General features: G+C 34.2%; 2 protein-coding genes and 2 long non-coding RNA genes across 7 annotated transcripts; 2 read left to right on the top strand and 2 right to left on the bottom strand.

Annotated features, from left to right (window-relative positions):
* The first annotated feature begins 1,771 nt into the window (after positions 1-1,771).
* LOC129951791 (uncharacterized) lies at positions 1,772-3,303 on the top strand. Its single transcript, XR_008782230.1, has 4 exons — positions 1,772-2,212; positions 2,283-2,640; positions 2,701-2,867; positions 2,933-3,303. It is a non-coding gene; the product is annotated as an uncharacterized LOC129951791 (long non-coding RNA).
* A 400-nt stretch (positions 3,304-3,703) lies between these two features.
* LOC129951359 (dynactin subunit 4-like) lies at positions 3,704-6,064 on the bottom strand. 4 transcript variants are annotated; one of them, XM_056063464.1, is made up of 3 exons: positions 4,827-6,064; positions 4,095-4,767; positions 3,704-4,036 (listed from the first exon to the last, which is right to left on the bottom strand). In XM_056063464.1, the coding sequence occupies exons 2-3, from the start codon at positions 4,456-4,458 to the stop codon at positions 4,005-4,007; spliced, it is 396 nt and encodes a 131-aa protein (XP_055919439.1). In that variant the 5' UTR covers positions 4,459-4,767; positions 4,827-6,064; the 3' UTR covers positions 3,704-4,004. The 4 variants fall into 4 exon arrangements, with proteins under 4 accessions (XP_055919439.1, XP_055919441.1, XP_055919440.1 ...); XM_056063466.1 differs by having other exon boundaries at positions 4,831-6,064; XM_056063465.1 differs by having other exon boundaries at positions 4,095-5,000; positions 5,061-6,064.
* Positions 6,065-10,914: 4,850 nt separating this feature from the next.
* LOC129951089 (pre-mRNA-splicing factor syf1 homolog) lies at positions 10,915-15,463 on the top strand. The gene is made up of 3 exons (XM_056063099.1): positions 10,915-11,062; positions 11,117-11,814; positions 13,338-15,463. The coding sequence occupies exons 1-3, from the start codon at positions 11,021-11,023 to the stop codon at positions 15,166-15,168; spliced, it is 2,571 nt and encodes an 856-aa protein (XP_055919074.1). The 5' UTR covers positions 10,915-11,020; the 3' UTR covers positions 15,169-15,463.
* A 2,829-nt stretch (positions 15,464-18,292) lies between these two features.
* On the bottom strand, positions 18,293-19,961 carry LOC129952171 (uncharacterized). Its single transcript, XR_008782276.1, has 3 exons — positions 18,738-19,961; positions 18,631-18,686; positions 18,293-18,578 (listed from the first exon to the last, which is right to left on the bottom strand). It is a non-coding gene; the product is annotated as an uncharacterized LOC129952171 (long non-coding RNA).
* Positions 19,962-20,240: the final 279 nt, after the last annotated feature.

Below are 20,240 nucleotides of genomic sequence, written 5' to 3'. Positions count from 1 at the left end.
TGATTTATTTCTATGGTGCTAACATCAAATCAACTAAAAAGAGTTTTTAAATAAGTGAAAATTAAAGCTGTGATTTGAACATGAATATATCGAGCCCTTCCCGCAAATTTATCGTAAGCACCAAAATAAATTTAATCGTAAACGACAAATTAAAAGCTTACTGCTGTTTCTTGAAATAACTTGTACCCATAGTCAGTTTTGGAAATTATTAATTTTGCTTAAGTTAAGAGATGACAATAGCCTTTAAGGCTCTATGTGTTATTAGCAAATTTTAATAATTAAGTTTTCTTTTTGATTGAAAATGTTGCTTACGATAAAATGGCGGGAAGGGCTCGATATTTTTAATATAGCGGCTGGGATGCAACCCACACTGATAACTCCCCATTCCAATTAATTATTTAACTTTTGAATTTTAAACAAGATTAATTTTACCAGATGTCAAAAACGTTATTTTTCGTTACATTAAATTGATTTGGAGATAAAATAAGTTTTTGTTCGTAAAATTTTCGAGGTGAAAAATATTTTGTTTTCAGTTTTTTCGTATTATAAAAAAAACGTTAATTGTAATTTTTCCAAAAAATATATTTGTTTGGTATCGTTCGTGAGATATTTAGGGTTTACCAAAATATTTACCCTTTTTTCAAATAACTATGTCAGAAAAACCACCCACGCAATTTTCTTGAGAGCCCTTTTTGCATCTTTCTTCATTATTTTCTGTATTACAAAATTGATTTCAAGTCCATATCTCTACTGGTTCTTGAGCTATGGACGACGAAAACACGTCGCGAACGTACACACGCAAGCACAGACAACTTTTTAAAAATCATTTATTTCAACTCTAGGGACCTTCAAACGTCGAGAAATGTCAACATTTTCAATTTGACAAATCGGACCCATTACAATACCTTACTATATTAGGTTAAAAATGTTCGCACTATTATTAACATAGAGGAAATATATTACCTAGAGTCGCGGTTTGCTCTCTTTCGGCCTACAAACTAAATTGAAAGAATTTTGCCCGTTAGCATAAGCATGTGTTAGTTCTTCCGTGCATTTCTTATGGGAAAATCCAGATTCTATGTAGTTGCTATAGGCTTTTGGTGAAGTTTGCACAATTAGGGGGAAAACAATATGAGGTGAACTCAGACGTTCAAAAAAGAAATCCGTTGAATTCAAAAATTGAAAAATGAATGCAATATTTTTAGAAAAATGAATTTTACATATTCTTTTTAGTGAAAACTGTGCTAAAAATAATTTTTGAATGCTTTTGGCACACAAATTCTATGTATTTTATGAAAAATTTCGCTAAAAACAGAAAAAATCGTGCTGCAAACGTGGCCCAATTTGAGTTATGTCAAGTTTTGACAGATCAACAGCGAGGTGAGTATTTTGACAATTCTACGAAAATGTAAACAAACAAATATTCAGAATCAATAATGCAAATGAAGTTAAAACAAAATATTAAATTATTGAAATAAAAATGTATAATGAATTTAATGAATTTAATTTAATCCTCAGATAAAGAAAAAACTAAGGAGTACGTTGCAACAATAAAAGTGGAAGCCCCGAGTAGGAAGCCAGCAATGCCGACATAATTATTGTAGAGTGAATAGGTACAAATTGAAGGTAAATGTGTTCATATTAATTTTTAATTGAAATTATATGAATATTGTTTTGTTTTGTTTTTTAGTAAAAAATTACACTTTTCAAATCACTCTATTCTGATGGCTTATATAGTCATTTTCAACCCTGTAGGAATAGAAGGGCCGATTACAGCGATGTCGCAGAAGTCTGAAAAGCTTCGCTTTGCAAACTATCTGACATGCTTCATTTGACGAGATGGATATACAAGTCGAGAGTTGTTATAAAGTTGAGGAATATCTTTACTTGGTGGTCATTCAAAGCCAAATATAAATACAAGTTGAATTAATTGCAGCGTGTGAAAGCAGTAGCACATTCACGTAATGTGCCACCATCTTTGCAATGCAAAGCACTTCTTTCAGCCAGCTACGGATAGACGAAAGATCGCAATGTATGCAAGTCCTTCCTGATCATGTGAACAATAGTTAATTTAATCTACAGTCAGTTTTTCAAGACAGTACCTACCACCGAGGATTGGCCAATTGATCTGATTCACTATGCTCTTTTTTGCAGAAATTCACATTTGAATATCTTCCTTTCACATTTTTTGGCGAACTCTGTGATGTAGTTGGTGAGGATGTGTTTAAAAATAATAAAATAAGAACTATCTTAATTTTCGCTGTTTCTAATTTAAATTGTAGGTCTCTGGAATTCAATTGAAATACCTTCCTTCATTCATGATTTATTGCTTTCAATGCCGTTAATATCTTCAATTCAAGCCTGCCTCTTGTTACCAACGAAGAAGGAGACAAGTTCGGAAAATCTGCTGGCGATGGTATTTGGCAGGACGAAGAAAAAACGTCGCCTTTTTCTCTTTATCAGTTTTTTTGAAAATGCCAGATTCAGAAGTCGAGAATCTTCTCAAGTTGTTCACGTTGTTCAAGTTGTTTTATTCCACTGGAAGAAATTGCATTTCTCATGGAACAACACAAAAATCACCAGAGAAGAGAAAAGCACAAACTATTCTAGCTGAAGATGTGACACTTCTAGTCCATTGAGGTGATTTTTAATAAACAAATAAATCACTTCTTTTAGTTTTTTAAGTGTTTCTCATTTCAGAGGCGGGTCTAAAACAAGCCGAAAAAGTCACAGAAGCGCTCTACAATGCAAATGTTGAAGGACTAGGTGAACTGAATTAAAACTAAATCCTATCGTTAAGATTTTTCCAGAGCCTGGACTATCCGTTCTTGATCTGCCACTAAAAGCTTAATGTTTTACAACAAAGAGTAAGTGAAAAGTGTTATGTTTTTGCTTGAGGTAATTTATTTTATAATTAAAAATCTTCTTTCAGTCGGTACGGTGAGAATCATCACAGCTGGAGGGTTCTATATCAAGCAATAGCGAACACAAAACTTCGCACTAACTCATCAGCACTAACAGCACATACCATTTCTATCTATCTATTAGTTCAAAATGCTAAATGTCTCCTTTTTGTTGGCAAGGATGAGCATATCGATTATAACAATTTGTTTAGCTTATATCCTTATTCAATTTTACATTAATAATACGAGTAGTATTGTAAATAACTTGAATCATTAAACATGTAGACTTCCTGGTTTGTTAATCCTGTTTATATATTTTTTTAAATACAATGAAATTAATTCAAATATGTTTTTAAAATCCATTCGGCACTCAACGTTATAATTATTGACATAATATACATACATTTAAGGCTTTTTTAGGCTCACTAAATTCATGAAGTAGTTTTTTTTTCAAAAAAAATGTGATGACTTCCACATCTACAATATTTTTTTAATATTTCGCTTAAATTTGTTTCGTACTTTTCATCTTGTAGTACATTGAATAAATAAAAAAATAATGTTGAGAAATGGTGTTCTTCAGTTTGAGCACATGTAGCTAAAATCGAAGTTAAGATTCGTAATCAACATCAAAAATTATCTCAAACGAACTATTTAAAATTTGTACATTACCATTTGTATATTTTCAAAATTCACTTGATTCAACCGAATTCAACCCCTGAAGCAAAAAGCACCAACATTTTTGAATTCAAAACAAATTCCTTTCTTATTAAAGTAAAGTAAATCATAAATAATTTCGAATAAAAATAATCCTAGTCAGCAAAAAAAAACAGTAGAATATACAATATATACAAAATTACACTATAGCTCAAAATAAATAAACAAGTTGTTTGCAAAAAAGATTATTTTTAGATATACATAGAAATAAATTTAGGCTTCAATTGACCAACTTTTACAAAAACTTTCGATGATAATGCGTGTTTTTGACGTTCTTTCTTTTCGGGCGTGTGTATGTATTCACAAAAGTATATTTCATCAAGAAACTAAGGGTAACATCATCGCCTGGTTTCAGTCCTTCTTCAGGTGTGAAGTTCAATTTGATTGTTACTTTATTGGACTTTCTCCAAGTGGTGAAACTATAAAAAAAATAAGAACCAACATAGAATAAGAATTTCCAATTCGATTGTTATTTACTTTGGTTCCTTTCGTTGAACTTTTTTTCGAAGTAGATCATTCGCCGTTCATCTTCCTTGGTTGGCAGTTTCATAATGGTTGTGGTCATATGGTACATCGTTGGGTTAGTTAGCTTGAGGATCAATTCAGTGGACGTGCCAGGCTTCAGTGGCTTTTCACAACGCACAAGCAGAACGTCGGGCACATGGTAGTTAGCAAGCAATTGAATGTGATACTTGATCGATCCTGGATGGTACTCCGGCTTGATGACATTGTGTTCGCATTGTCGACAACGCAGCGATCGCTTCCGCTGCGAATAGAGGTTGTTCAATGTGAATGGTTGACGCTTCTGAATTGTCGTGACTATAAAGAAATTAATTTTCATTATATAAGAAAATCTGAAATGGAAGTTGACTTAATTTTTTGATGTTGATTTTTTGTGTGAAAATCGATGGATTCAACCGACATCGTCAGTAGCTGCCGAGAGACTGATCTGAATCTGTTTGGCTTCTTGGGGATTCTTGTTGGGCCAGCTCATTTGCCTCTGAATGATTGCCACCGTTAAGCCAGTGCGATCCTTAGGAGCAAAATGAATGGAATCGTTGTAGATTTAAAATTTGAACTCTTCCTGCGATTGTATTCTTGTTTTGTTTGCGTCTCTTGCAGAACTGCAGACTGGTAGTGCTCTTTACACCTAGAAGATGAAGATTAAGCTAATTGACTACGATACGATATGAATGTTTCGATACGTACTTACACAATTGATGGAGAAGGGTGTCAGCGGGCGACTATTACATGGCAAAACTTCCACTTGCATCATTGACTTGGTCGTGTTGTTTCTAATGGTTTTGATGGTGACACCTCCGCCGTCAACGCCTGCGGCAGCTATTGCCGTTGAGAAGTACATACAAAAACAATGGGCAGTATCTGTTCTTAAAAACATTGATATTATTTTGTTAAGAGAAATATAATATACAAAAAACTTACCTGCAAATCAGCACCTTGTTTGGTTTGCCTTCAAGATTACTTAAGGGAAATTGCTTACTGCATTATGGCACTATCTAAAATGAAAATACAGGCTATAAAATAAATCGATTATTGCTGCACCTCATTCACTCAATTTGACTTACTTTTTATTCAATGAATTGAACTTTTATATACCCCCTTCATTATAAAGAATTTTGGTCTGAAAAATATCAAATTATATTAAAAATCAAAACAATTAACAAAGACTTACTCTTAAAATCCGAAACCCATTGTTTTGTTTTGCAAAATTGATTGCCAGGTCACAAAAATTCCATAAGTTTCTTTTCAGCCAATCCCCAATTTTGTTTTTTTTTTTTCCTCCACTCACATGTATTCACCGATAGCGAATTTGGGAGAGTTTACCTCGAATTTGAGAGAGTTCACCTCGAATAAAATTTGAGGGTGTTTCAGGTAGGACGGGTACCAGGCGGGACTCTAGATAATATATTTCCTCTATGATTATTAACATGGTTTAAAAATATTTGTCTCATTTGAAAATGATTCGAAAAAAATAGGGAAAACCTTAATTTTTCTAATTGGCAACCACAAAAAGTTTATATTCTAATTTTTCTTCTATTTTTTGTTCTGTATGTTTTTTTTTTAAATGATTTCATTGCCAATCAAACAATAAAAAAAAAAAAAAACAAATTATACAAAATATAAAAATAAATTATAACAAAAATTTAGTTTTATTGACTCCCTCGAACTTTCACTGAATTTGTATACATTCTTCTCTATCTTCTGTTTTTTTAATAATCTGGAAATTTATTATTTTAAATTGGAATTCTTACTCATTTTTGCCCCCACCTCAATAGATTCCACATGCAAAACATGTGGAACGAATTGTTTAGGAAGTCGTAAGAAGATGTCAGGTCGAGCGTTCCTTCCTCATGATAGTACTATTCAAATATATATACAAAGATTTGAGCACTAAAATAAAAGAAACAACCAAGAAAAAAAAACAAGTATGGTAACACTGAACAAAAAACAGGGAAGAAATGTCAAAATCAACCATTTTTGCTTGTTTTGTATGTAAAAAAGTGAACTTTAAAAATTAATTAAAAATAGAAATAAATGTGTCCTCGCTCAAAAAATGCTATAGTTATTATTTATTTGCACATATCTATCGAATAAAAAAACCGCGAGTCGAAATTCGTTCTGCGGTAATGGAAAGTTGAGCCGCTGTATTTGTTTGCTTAAGTTATTAGCGCACACTGCGCGATGCAACTGGTTAAGTATAATCGGGAACGGACAAAAGTTTTTTTTTTTTTTTAAATTCATTTGTATTAATTGATTCTTAAACCTATCTTAAAGCTAGACAAAAATTCATAAAACTAGCCTAATTATCCATAACTTACAACTAACTTAATGGTCCCATACGGACACTCTAAGTTAAACTATAACACTTACTACTAATGCCTTTCGGCACTAAGATCTTTTTTAACTTCAATTCAATTTTATTTATTTTTGTATTAATTAGAAAATTTAAAAAAAACTAATATCAATATCCTTTTTATTTTTTGCTTAAAAACTACTTAAATAAGGTCCCTAATATATAATATAAAACAAACTTAAACTACCTATTCTACCTATAAACTACTTAAAACTAGAACAACCACAGCAGCAAATCTAACTTTTTTTGTTTTTATATTTTACTGTCTTTTTTGTGTATGTTTTTTTTTAATTTTGTTTGTTTTTTAAATTCCATGTTTTTTTTTTAATTTTTTATTGTTTTTTTTTTTTTATTTTTTATTTTTTTTTTTTATTTTTTTTGTGCCACCATGCCTATTCTACTTAAAACTAAACCCTAAAACTATAAAACAAGTATGTAAGCCGGCCAAGGCTTAAACCCCATCCCGACTACCCGTTATCATGTGCCGATTGAAGCCACCAGAACTGGTTCTCCTGCTTCACCCTATCAGTTTGGTCCCGTTCGGACACAGCCCTACTGAACCGAAGGAGCTCCGCTCCACCTTGTGCCATGACGTCCCGATTGTATGGGATTCGCCTATCCACGGTTCTTCGTCTGACGTGGTAGATTAACGGGACTGCCAATCTATCCTGTATCAGACCGCATTTGTCTAATAAGAGGAATGCCTCTGGTGGAATGAACCCGCTCAAGCGTGCACTTTCAAAATACTCGTCGTTCGGATAGAACGCCCCGAAAATCAAATTGTTGGTCGAAGACATAGCTCTTGCAATGTGACCTCGAACGAGTTTTATCACGAAATTGTCAATTCTGTTGATTCGAGCCCCGTTGAATAGGACCTCGTTGGAATAGTAATGCACATAAGAAGATTCGTCTGTTCGATATAAGCCGGTACAGCGTCGTAAACACTGCCGCTCGAACACCCGAAACTTCTCCATCTGGGAAGGAGCAACGTTGAACCACACAGGACAACCATACACGATCATTGGCCGTATGAGGTCCATGTAGCAAATTACCTTCACTCTGGGGTCAAGCCAACTGCTAAAAAACAGCCGTTTCGTCAGAGCGAAGGCTCCTCTGGCCCTGGTCAGAGCAGCATTTATATGTCTGTCGAAATATAAATACTGATCTAACCAGATACCGAGGTACTTCACTACACTTTTGCTCGCTAATGGCTGACCGTGAAGATCAACGATGACCATCTTGCACCAATTCTTGCACGTATCCCTCGTGGCCCTAGCCAACGGAGTCCGGAACAGAATTGTCTCTGACTTCTGGACATTTATTTTCAGTTTCCAGTCGTCGCAATATCGCTGAATCTTGTCGAAATCACGCTGCAAGAGAATTCTAATAACCTCAACTTTTCGGGCCGTTCTGTACGCAATTAGATCGTCGGCGTACGCAATTGCCTTTGTAAGACTACCTATCAGATCGCTGGTGTAAATGCTGAAGAGAATCGGCGAATTCACCGCTCCCTGTTGAAGACCATTTTTAATTGAGAATGTTGTGGTAGAAGTTACATTGCCACTTTTGACAACAAACTTTCTACCGTTAAGCATATCAAAAAGTATGTACAACAATGGCTTGCTTATGCCAAGCCTGCTCAGTTTTAGGTAAAGACCCTCTAACCATACGGTGTCAAAGGCCTTTTCCAAATCAACCAGAACAGCACCTGTGCATTGTTGTTTTGATTTATTCCATTGGATATCAGAAACGAGTTTAGACGCAGCATGAATTGTGTCATGACCCGCCTTGAACCCGAACTGTTTATCCCGAATTATTTTGTTGGAACGGACAAAAGTGTAATTCAATACGTTGTAAAACAACAAAACATACTTGTTTGTAAATATTAATTTCCACTTATCACACAAACATATTTCCTACATAATAACCTAAAATACTTTGCAATTTTTTCAGCTATACTTTTATTTTGTGCATTTTATGAATTTCCTTTAAATTGTGTCATGTTATATATGTTATATATATATATGTTATTTTATATTTTTCTTAATTAAATTTTGTAAAATAAATGTATGAAATAAACACTAAGTTGTTTTTATTTCGTATTGTCAAAAATTGTGGTTTAATGAATTTTTGTATGTTTTAAAGGTTAAGAATACGAGATATTGTGTGAAATAATAACATTTTATAAACTTGACTGCATCGTCATTTGAATGTTTTCCAATATTTTCCTTAAATACTATACTTTTACTCATTCAATTTTATGTAAAAGATTACAAAATATCTTTAACCAATCAGATCAACGCTAAAACAACTAAAACACTCAAAATGAAACGAAATTATTAAAATGCAGTTATATTTAAAATACTAGTTTTATTTTGTATAAACAAAATTAAACAAGTGGAGAAGCACCTCAAATAAGCACTTTGGAAAAATCTCCTAGGGAATAATAATTGTTATTTGTTTGCTTGGCAAGAGGAGAGGAGGTAGGTGTTGTGGAAGGGTAGGATAAGGATGAGGGTGGAAGAAGTGATAGGAAGAGTTTGGAAAGGGTAGATTGGCATATCAAGCTCCGGGGCACGCACTTCAGCTAGCTCAGTCGGTAGAGCATGAGACTCTTAATCTCAGGGCCGTGCACGACGTATTGGGCACTATTTGTTGCGTGCTAAGAGGAGTGTAGGAGGTAGGTATAGTGGAAGGGTAGGATAAGGATGAGGTAGTAAGAGTTTGGAAAGGGTAGATTGGAATGTCAAGCTCCGGGGCACTCGGACTGCTTGCGATGTTCGGCACTTACTTCGCCGGATTGGGGATGAGGGAACGTGCCATCGAAACTCAACCTCACCAGCAACATAACACATATGAGGCCTGTTCTCACATAAGGTGAACAAAAACTCGGACGAACACTTACCACACTCAAGCGTGCTGCAGATGTTGTTTTAGCTTGGTCTATACCCACCCGGCCTGGCAAAACCGGCGACCATTATTTGGATTTTCTGGCAAATGATCGATCTTCGATCATATCTTTCTTGACCACAAAGCTTTCCTTGGCACCCCTCAAAACAAACTTGTTTGTTCATTACTTTGCTTGGGCGAAACAAAAAATTACCTTTTTTTCCTTTTACACTCGTATTTTTGTCTGAAGCTTTATATATATACTAAAATAATCATTTTTAAAGTTTAGTTAGACTAGAATAGAGTGTTAAGAATTTTACTTAACATTCCATTCAAACAATAAGGCTAGGCGTGCACATGCAATTTTAGTTTCAAAATTTTTTGGTTTCTAAACTGAGCACTACAGACTTATATGAGAGTCCGCTCACATGCAGAAACCATTCTGTCGCCATTCAAGCAACTTTTTAGTTTGTGTTTTGACACAAACTAGTTCCTTAGTTTTTGTCACAAGGAATTATATATAATATAACATAATAAAATATAAACATTCAACTAAACTGGTGAATAATTTAGTCAAGGTGAATAAATGTTTCATGTGTATTGGTTTATTTCGTTGATTACTTTCGGAGTTGCTTATGCTGACGATGTTTATGCAACTAACGATCGATTTATTTGGTTTAGAAAAAGTTGAATGTGTGCGCCTAGCCTAATAAGAAAAATAGATTTTTGGTAACTAAACATTTTAAAGGAATGAATGAAAATTATATTTTAAGAAAAAAAACTTCTGAACGTCATCTATAAAATGTCGATTTCATGATGTTCTGAAAAAGTTGTGCAAGAATTCAGAACGATTTTTTGACGTTTTCATTATGCGATAAATGTCTATAATTTGTATTTTATTTGCTCTGAATTTATTCAACGGGTTCAATTTAATCGTTCTGATTTTTTTAAAATATTGTGGTTTTTTCATATGTTACATAAAAATATATATTTCATATGTTAAAAATTTATATAATTCTCTAAACAAAAAGTTTGATTTATTTCAATACTTGGATTAATTAATTTGATACAGATTTTAATCACTTTCAAAAAATTATTTGGGCCTTTTATCAACGTAAATCTTGTAGAATTTAATAAATTGCGCTCACACCCTTAACTTAATGATTCTTTGAACTCATCTTTAATACAATAACCCAAGGGGAATTTTGAAATTTAAGGAATTTCCTGGTGATTATTGTATTATATTGAATTGATTTTAATAAACTGATGTTGAACATACTTTCTTCAAGACAGAAATGTTCATTAGTTTGTTATCAACAAAATAACTGCAACTGAATTTTGCATTAAAAAAAGTAAAAAGCAAAATCTAAAAGAAAACTTATTCACCTCTCCATTTTGTTGTTGCTATGCAAAGTTCCGCTATCCGCATCGTTTTGTTGTTGGTTTTCACATCTATTCATGGACTAATTGTCAAAATTACAAAGGCAGTTATGTTATGAAATGAGTTTTGGAGAGTGAGACGTACGAAAGATTCCCATCATGTAAATGAGTATTTTTGGTTCAAATACTTGTGGTTATGGAAAGGCTACCCTAATTTTGACATTGTGGATTTAGTTGTAATATTTACGTATTTTTTTAGATGGCGTTTAATTCGGAAGATAAAAGTGAAGGTATTAATTTGGTAAGAATTTTGAACAAAATATGTAAATCTGGACTAAGCAATTATTTTTCATAGCCGGAAGAAGATATTCCATACGAAGAGGAAATACTTCGTAATGCATACTCTGTTAAACATTGGTTGCGCTATCTGGAGCACAAAGCTAAATCATCAAATATCGAAATTAACACTATTTACGAAAGGGCATTAAAGGAACTCCCTGGGTCGTACAAAATTTGGTATCATTACTTAAGAGCAAGAAGAAATCAGGTTCGAGGGAGTTGTGCTTCGGATGTTATGTATGAAGAAGTAAACAATTGTTTCGAAAGAGCTTTAGTTTTCATGCATAAAATGCCAAGAATTTGGATAGACTATTGCATTTTTATGACCAACCAGTTAAAAATCACTAGGACTCGTCATGTTTTTGATAGAGCCTTAAGAGCATTGCCTATAACACAACATCATCGAATATGGCCCATATATTTGAAATTTGCTAAGAAAGCAAACGTCCCAGAAACGGCTGTTAAAATTTATAGGCGTTACCTCAAGCTCTTTCCTGATGAAATGGAAGAGTTTATAGAGTATCTGATTGCTCAAGGGAAACTTGATGATGCAGCACAACAGCTTGCGACATTGGTAGATAATGAAAACTTTGTATCAAAACACGGAAAATCTAATCACCAGTTATGGAATGAATTATGTGAACTAATGTCCAAACATCCCGACAAAGTCCACTCACTCAATGTTGATGCTATAATTCGAGGAGGTTTAAGGAGGTATGTAATAACTTTAATTAAATATTTAAAAAAGTTTTTCTAACAAAATAACTTGTATGTGATTCTCATCTCTGATTGTATCAGGAAAATTAACAGCTACAAATCCCACTATTTTGTGTGATTCTGTTGTCAGAGGGTTTGAAAGTGGCCTTCAGACTGGCATCATCCTTATTGACTTTGCCGAAGCATTCCATAGGGTTAACCATTAAATATTCAGATTGATACATGCTTATCTCACTGGTAGAAACCGATTCGTGAAGATAGATAGACTTGTTTCAGATGCATAAAGGTAACCTCGGGCGTTCCTCAAGGAAACCACATTGGTCCATTGCTTTTTAATGTGTTCATCAATGATATTCCGGATATTTTCCAATCTCCAGGTGTCTTTTATTTGCTGATGGTGTAGAGATTTTCGGAACTATACATACATTACAAGAAGATTTGTGTGAACTCACATCATGGTGCGATATAAATATATATATACATATATATATATATATATAGACAAAGTAACACTGAAGACGGATTTATTAGTCATATTAGATTGGTAGTTAACATTTAGTAATCACATAGGTTATATAGTCAATAAAGCATATAAAATGTTGGGTTATTTGAGAAGGAATACTAGAGAGTTCTTCGACCTAAATGCTCTAGATGGAAATTGTAGAATGAACCCTTGAAAACTGTTGCTTGGTTTGAAATCCTTTCTATGGTAATCATTCTTTGAGGATCGAAAGGATTCAAATAAGTTTTACGAGACATTATTTTTGAAGCTAAATTGGACCATAGATATGCTAACTTATAATATAAAATGTTTACTTCTTCGTAAACTCTTGAGGTCAGAAGAAGATATTTTTCTATTATGATAATAATAGATTTAATTAATGACAACATAATTTGTCCTGTATTGCTGGAGCAAATAAACTTTTATTTTTCCAGCAGAGGCCTCCGTATGAACTTCCATTCGGAAGAATTTTTCATGAAGAAATTATGGAAGAAATGTACAATGCTTTGATTATATTATTAGGAAAAGCTTCTGTCGAAAGCTTTTTAGGTAAAATATTAATAATAGAACAAACCATCGCAGTGCAACCAACCTCTATTGGCGCAAACCACAGATGCGATACAATTAAAATTTGATGAAATATTTTAATAAAACTAATATTAAGGTTGTAGTACCCGTGGCGGGATGGTTATCATCTAAAGTTTTTTGCACGGACGATGCCTCTTGCGAGGAATTGACAATTTCCTAAGAGTAATACTTGTCATGAAAAGTACTTTCTCAAATCAGCCATTCGGATTCGGCTTTAATACTGTAGCCCCACTCCATCCTTGACAATATTACTCGCATACAGTTGAGAGTTGTAAGTCAATAGGCCTTGGTTCTCAATGTACTGTTGCGCCACCTAATTTATTTATTTATTTATAATATTAAGGTAAAACTAATTACGGATTACTTTTATTTTGTATCTTGATTATTTATCTGTAATTTAATTTCAATACATTTTATTTTTAAATTATAGATACACGGATCAGTTGAGTCGTTTGTGGAACTCCCTTGCCGACTATTACGTACGCAGTGGACTCTTTGACCGTGCCAGAGATATATATGAGGAAGCTATTCAAACTATTACTACAGTAAGAGACTTTACTCAAGTCTTTGATGAATACGCTCAGTTTGAAGAATCCAGCCTCAGTAAGCGTATGGAAAACATAGCAAACACTAAAAACATAAGCGAAGAAGATGACATTGAAATTGAATTACGCTTAGCGCGATTTGAATATCTTATGGAGCGCCGCTTATTACTTCTAAATAGTGTTCTTCTTCGACAAAACCCACATAATGTACCCGAGTGGCACAAAAGAGTTAAACTATATGACTCAAAACCAAATGAAATTATTAATACTTACACAGAAGCAGTTCAAACAGTTCAACCTAAACTAGCAATAGGTAAAATAAATACACTTTGGATAGAATTTGCTAAATTTTATGAAAAAAATGGACAAATTGAGGACGCTCGTGTTGTTTTTGAAAAAGCAACCCAAGTTGATTATGTAAAAGTGGACGAGCTTGCAACTGTATGGTGTGAATGGGCGGAAATGGAGATACGCCAAAAAAATTTCAATTCGGCTTTGAAACTAATGCAAATATCAACTTTGATGCCAAAGCGGAAGGTAGATTACAATGATGAAACAGAATCCGTACAAGACCGCCTTTATAAATCTTTAAAAATATGGTCGATGTATGCTGATTTAGAGGAAAGTTTCGGAACATTTAAAACATGCAAATCTGTTTATGACCGAATTATTGACTTGAAGATTTGCACTCCACAAATAATAATAAACTATGGCCTATTTTTGGAAGAACATAGTTACTTTGAGGAAGCATTTAGGGCATACGAAAAAGGAATTGCTCTTTTTAAATGGCCAAATGTGTATGATATTTGGAATTCTTATTTAACTAAATTTTTGAAGCGATACGGAGGGTCAAAACTTGAAAGAGCGCGTGATCTTTTTGAACAGTGTCTTGAAAAGTGCCCTTTGGAACTTGCAAAATATTTTTATCTTTTATATGCGAAATTAGAGGAAGAACATGGTTTAGCCCGACATGCAATGGCGGTTTACAACCGCGCAACTACTGCTGTTAAGCCTGAAGAAATGTTCGATATGTTCAATATTTTTATAAAAAAAGCCGCAGATATTTATGGTTTACCTAGAACGCGAGAAATCTACGAGAGAGCCATCGAAGTTCTTCCTGAAGAACGTATGCGAGACATGTGTATTCGATTCGCTGAAATGGAAACAAAACTTGGCGAAATTGACCGAGCTCGAACAATATATGCACATTGTAGCCAAGTCTGCGATCCTAGAATAACAGCTGAATTTTGGCAAACTTGGAAAGAATTTGAAGTTAGACACGGAAATGAAGATACAATGCGTGAAATGCTCAGAATAAAACGTTCCGTACAAGCCACATACAATACGCAGGTTAACATGATGGCTGCTCAAATATCTAACAGTACAGTAGATCAAACCTTCAAGGGTGGCATGCATTTGCTAGATACTCATATTTCAGAAAAACAAAATGAACAAAATATAAATATAATGTTTGTGCGTGGAGAGACCCAAGGCTTAAGTAAAAAAGATCAAGAAAGTAATCCGGACGAGATAGATATCAGCGATACAGACGAGGAAGATAGTCAAAATAGCATGCAAAATGAAAACCAAACTTGTTCGGCAGAAGAAACTACCATGAAAAAAATACGCATAGAAAAACAATTAATACCCAAAAACGTATTCAAGGGGCTGAAATTATTGCAAAAAAGTGATAAAAGTGAAAACATTGATAATTAGAAAATAATTGTGCTTTTCTTATAGTAATTTCGGCAGTTCACGTTTACAATAATTTGTATTGTTAATGTTTTAATAATTCAATATACGCATCTTTTAATTTTACTTTCCCTAAAAACATGTAATTTAAACATATTTTGTATGACACGAAGCATAAGTTATAATTTGTAAAAGTCATAACAGTCTCTGTACAGCAGAGTCAACAAGAAGAAAGCTGCTGCACGGAGACTTTTTTGACTATGTGTATATACAGATTCCAAAATTTTGTGAGAAATAAAACCACGAATATGGAACTTAATGATGATTTTATGTTAAATTTGTATCCAGTAATATAGCATTAAAAAAGTAATATTGAAAGGTTAAAGTAAAAAGTATGTACACATCAAATGGGAATTGTCGCTACGAAATCGTTAACATTCTCGTGTTCGTTGAAATTCAAAAAGAGAACTAAATTTAAAAGAATTCTTCTAATTCCTATTTTAAACCATCTACCTTTCATTGTATCCAAATTATTCCAGCAAATGGTTAAAATTATTGCATATCGTTGTCGTTCCATTAAAACTCCCTAAGTCCATTTTTTGTGTTTAGAGATATTTGCATTTAAAGTTTGAAATCAACATGCAAATTAATAGATTTTGGGAATTTTAATTCTTTATAATTTAAAAATGGTGCATCGTTAAGCACAGTTTCGAAAAAAAAAAAATTTGTCATTTCCATGAACTTAGCGTATTTATTTAATTTTTGGGGAAAATGGACTTAAGGAGTTTTCATAGAACGACGACGATATATTATACCAGTTTTTCTCCATTCTTTCATTTTTCATAATTTGTAAGGTCAAATCTAATTTAAGTAGAACTAATTATGTCTTTCGATCACCGTTTAATTTGTTTAATGTTTAAGTGCTACTAGGATAGCCATTCCAAGAGGTAGCACTGCATCTATTCAAATTCTTAAAACAACCAATTTTTAATTGAAGGTAGTCGTGCCATAAATTCTGTCACAAACATTAAAGACCTTGTTGCTCGAAATAACAGTTTGATTTCTAAATATTTATTTAGTAATGAATAATTACCCTTTTTTAGTTTCGTTTCTGTTAACATGGAGTGAGGTGTTTAAGAAAAAAAATCTCTATAATTGCCTAATATAGGCAAGGAATGATTCCTTGCACAATTTTCTTGTTAATTGCCTTTTTGGAAGATGGATAGAAAATAATTCTAAATGCGAGTAGATCAGACTCAAAACAGAATCATACATTCAATTCGATATTACGACAGTTAGTAATTGATAATACGGTCGACTAACTATTAAAAAAAAATTAGCATGAAGATCTATTACCTACTATGAAAATAAAATAGAGCGAAGTAAAAATATTATCACAATGCTTTCATTAGAGTTAGTTTGCGTTCAATGAAATATTTCTTTTTGCAAACGAGTTTTCCTAGCGTTCTGAGCAGCAAAACAAAATTCAATTTCCTTGCTAAAGGTACTTCGATGCATAGTGTAGCAAGTCCAGAAACACGATCTTGTGACGACCACGAAAGATGAAAATTCTTTGTTCTGGCAAGGACGCTAAATTAATGAAGCAGAAATTCCAGATAAAATTGAATTAACTATGACGTAAAAGATATTTCTCTTGATATGTATTTCTTTCTTCTTCTTCTGTTTCAATTTGCTCTCCGGCTCCTCGATTTTCTCCAAAATGTCTCTTTAATTGCCTTTTCAGTTCAATGGGGACGATTCTGGAACATCCTAATCTAATGATGTTCTAAGTTTTTCAGATGATTTGCAAATAGTTATACCTATTGCCTCAATTCTAGCTGACACATTTTTCTTAAGAATTTCCAACGTTCGGTAGTGCTGCTTTTGTCTTTTCATATTGCTTTCATTGCCACAGCCTTGTGCACAACAGTCTTCTAAAGGGATTCCGTTCTTTGCCAATGTTTCGCGGATCAAAACAGCTATTGCGGTGCCAGTTTTTTGTTGCAATCGTCAAATTCCAAAAACCGTTCTTGGATGGTGAACACATTTTCTTACAAGCGCAGATATCGCAAAATAATTGTGTTTTGTTCCACATGACTAAAATCGGGTGTTGCATCGACAATTATAGCGAAGTATTTGGCATTTTCTCTTTCCTTCAAAATAGCTGAATTCACATGTTGGGCACAAATTTTAATGAACTTAATTTGAATTTTAACGGAAAGGTAGTGGACTTGCAAACGTTTGTGTTCCTGTTGTGAAATTCTTACTTTTTCCAAGTGCTCCTGAAGAAAGGGGTCATAATGACTAATTAATTCCAAAATGCCCAACAAAATTCCATTATTTGGCTCTCCAATAAAATTGCTATTGCCTCGTATTCCAAGTCCCCTTTCGCCAAAGAAGAGAATGGTGTCCAATATTTTATATAGAATTCCTTTCCATTTTTTTGTTTCCCTAATGATTTCGTCATTGAGAAGAGCATCAATCGCAAAGTTTTTCACTATTCGTAGTTGTAATGAGCGCCATCGAAGATAACACTGGACATGATAGGTATTGTTTTCATGAGCAGGCAACTTGTCGTGCACCTTTTTCCACACTTGAGGGCATAGAGGAAATATATTGTCTATAGTCCCGATCCCGACTTAATGGGTTTGCTCTCTTTCGGCCTACAAGCAAAATGGAAAGGATTTTGTCCATTAGTTTAGTTTCTTATGGGACCAAGCCATTATGAATGGAGTTTTTATCGAAATTGTGCCCATATTGCTCGACTGCGGGGCAAAAAATATGAGGTGAACTCTGCTCTTCAAAAAAAAGATCCGTTGAATTCAAAAATTGAAAAAATAATGCAATATTTTAAGAAAAATGAATTTTGAAACTTCTTTTTAGTGAAAACTGTGCTAAAAACAAGTTCTATGATTTTTATAAAAAGTTTATCTAAAAACAAAAAAAAAATCATACAGAAAGTATAGACGCACCATAGGACTGCAATGCAAACGTGGACCAATTTGAGTTAAGCCCAGTTTTGACAGATTAACAACGAGGTGAGAATTTTGACAACTCAACAAAATGTAAACTTCCCAGTAATGCAAATGAAGGAAAATATCAATTTATTTAAATAAAAATATATAATGAATTTGTACTTAATTTAATCCTCAGATAAAAAAGAAACCATAGAGAGCTTGGTGGTGTTGTTGCTGATGGTTTTGTTGCATTGAATGCGTTTGACTATTGGTAAAGATTGTGACACCTCCACTGTCAACGCCTGCGGCAGCTATGGCCGTTAAAAACTTTAATGTTATTTTGTTAAGAGAAATATAATATACAAAAAAAACTTCCTCCAAATCAGCGCTTTGTGTGCTTGCTCTTCCAGCTTTCTTAGGGAAATTGCTTCCTGCATGAGAGTATGTTATTGGCACTATCCAAAATGAAAAGACAGACTATAAAATAAATCGATTATTGTTGCACTCCTTTCACTGCAATTTGACTTACTTTTTATTCAAAGAAGTGAACTTGTGTATACCCTCTTCATTATAAAAAATTTTGGTCTGAAAAATATCAAATTATATTAAAAATCAAAACAATTAACAAAAACTTACTCTTGTTTTGTTTTGCAAAATTATTGCATTTTTGACAGGTCACAAAAATTCCATAAGTTTCTTTTTAGCCCAATCCCCCATTTTGTTTTTTATTCTCCACGCACATGTATTCACCGATAGCGAAAGTTCACCTCGAATTTGAGAGAGTGCACCTCGAATAAAATTTGAGGGTGTTTCAGGTAGGACGGGTACCGGTCGGGACTCTAGATAATATATTTCCTTAATGCTTGAAGGCAAGAATATCCTTCTGGACAACACAGATTCAAACGATGTGTAGTATTTGTAGATAGGCAAGATAACGCATTTTTAAGGTTACTCCACACTAACCAATTCGCCGTTGGGTAAGTGGCGTGTAATGTGCAATCCTTTTCTTTTTCCGTAGACATGTGCAATCAAGAGGACACAAGCATCCACAGGTTTTTCTCAAAACCCACCTCTGTGCATCAACTCCGACTCTCACATCCCCGTGGTGAACATCGGGCGCCTAATACCTCAACTGGAGATTTGTTTCCAACCCCAGTGGAAAGTTGTTGGGGGCAGCAAACGAGAGAGGTGGGGAGAGGTGTTTCCACTAAGGCACCTCTCCTTATCCAGACGGCAGCGGAGGAATTCCCAAGATGGAATCAACTGTGGCGTCTACATTTCCAGTAATGTTGAACTACTAAGTGAACACCTAATACTGCTTCTTCTACTTATTCGGAGCCCAGGCCTAAAGGGAGCGGTTTTATCTGGATTCCTATCCTTGGAGTTATACTTAGGATCTGGCCCTACAGGTAGAGGGTTGTGCGTCGGGGTGACTTCCTGGCCACGTAAAAGCCTCATAGTTGCGAAGCACCAACAAGCCTCGGATACGGACGGATTTACTGTTGACAACCAACGCAAACGAATAAAGGACAACGAACTTCGGATATGCACGTGGAATGTTAGGTCCCTTAACAGACCACGTGCGGCCGCAGAATAAGCGGAGGCCCTAGAACGATATAAAGCAGATATCACCGCCATCCAGGAAATACGATGGGATGGGCCGGGCAAAAAGAGGATGAAAAACTTCTATATTTACTATGGTGACAGCTACCACGAAAACCAACAGCGCTTAATTTAATTGGAGCCAGACTTAGGCAAGAAGTCTTGAGCTATAGGTGCATCAATGAGCGTCTCATGACCATACGCATCAAGGCTATATTCGACAACATTAGCCTGATATGCGCGCACGCCCCCACAGAAGAGAAAGACGACAATACCAAAGATATGTTCTTCGAGCTCCTAGACAAAACATATTAGTAGTGCCCTAGCTACGATATTAAAATAGTGTTGGGCGATTTTAATGCCAAGCTAGAAAGGGAAGACATCTTTGGTGGAATAATCGGGAAGAACAGCTTGTACGACAACACTTCCGACAATGGATTCAGGCTCATAGATTTTGCTGCGGGGCGGAACGTCATGGTAGCCAGTACGCGTTTTCCACACCTCAACATCCTCAAAGGAACTTTAACTTCTCCAGAT

Source organism: Eupeodes corollae, chromosome 3, assembly GCF_945859685.1.
Source record: "Eupeodes corollae chromosome 3, idEupCoro1.1, whole genome shotgun sequence".
Lineage (NCBI taxonomy): Eukaryota > Metazoa > Arthropoda > Insecta > Diptera > Syrphidae > Eupeodes > Eupeodes corollae.
This window is presented reverse-complemented; position numbering and strand designations above follow the sequence as displayed.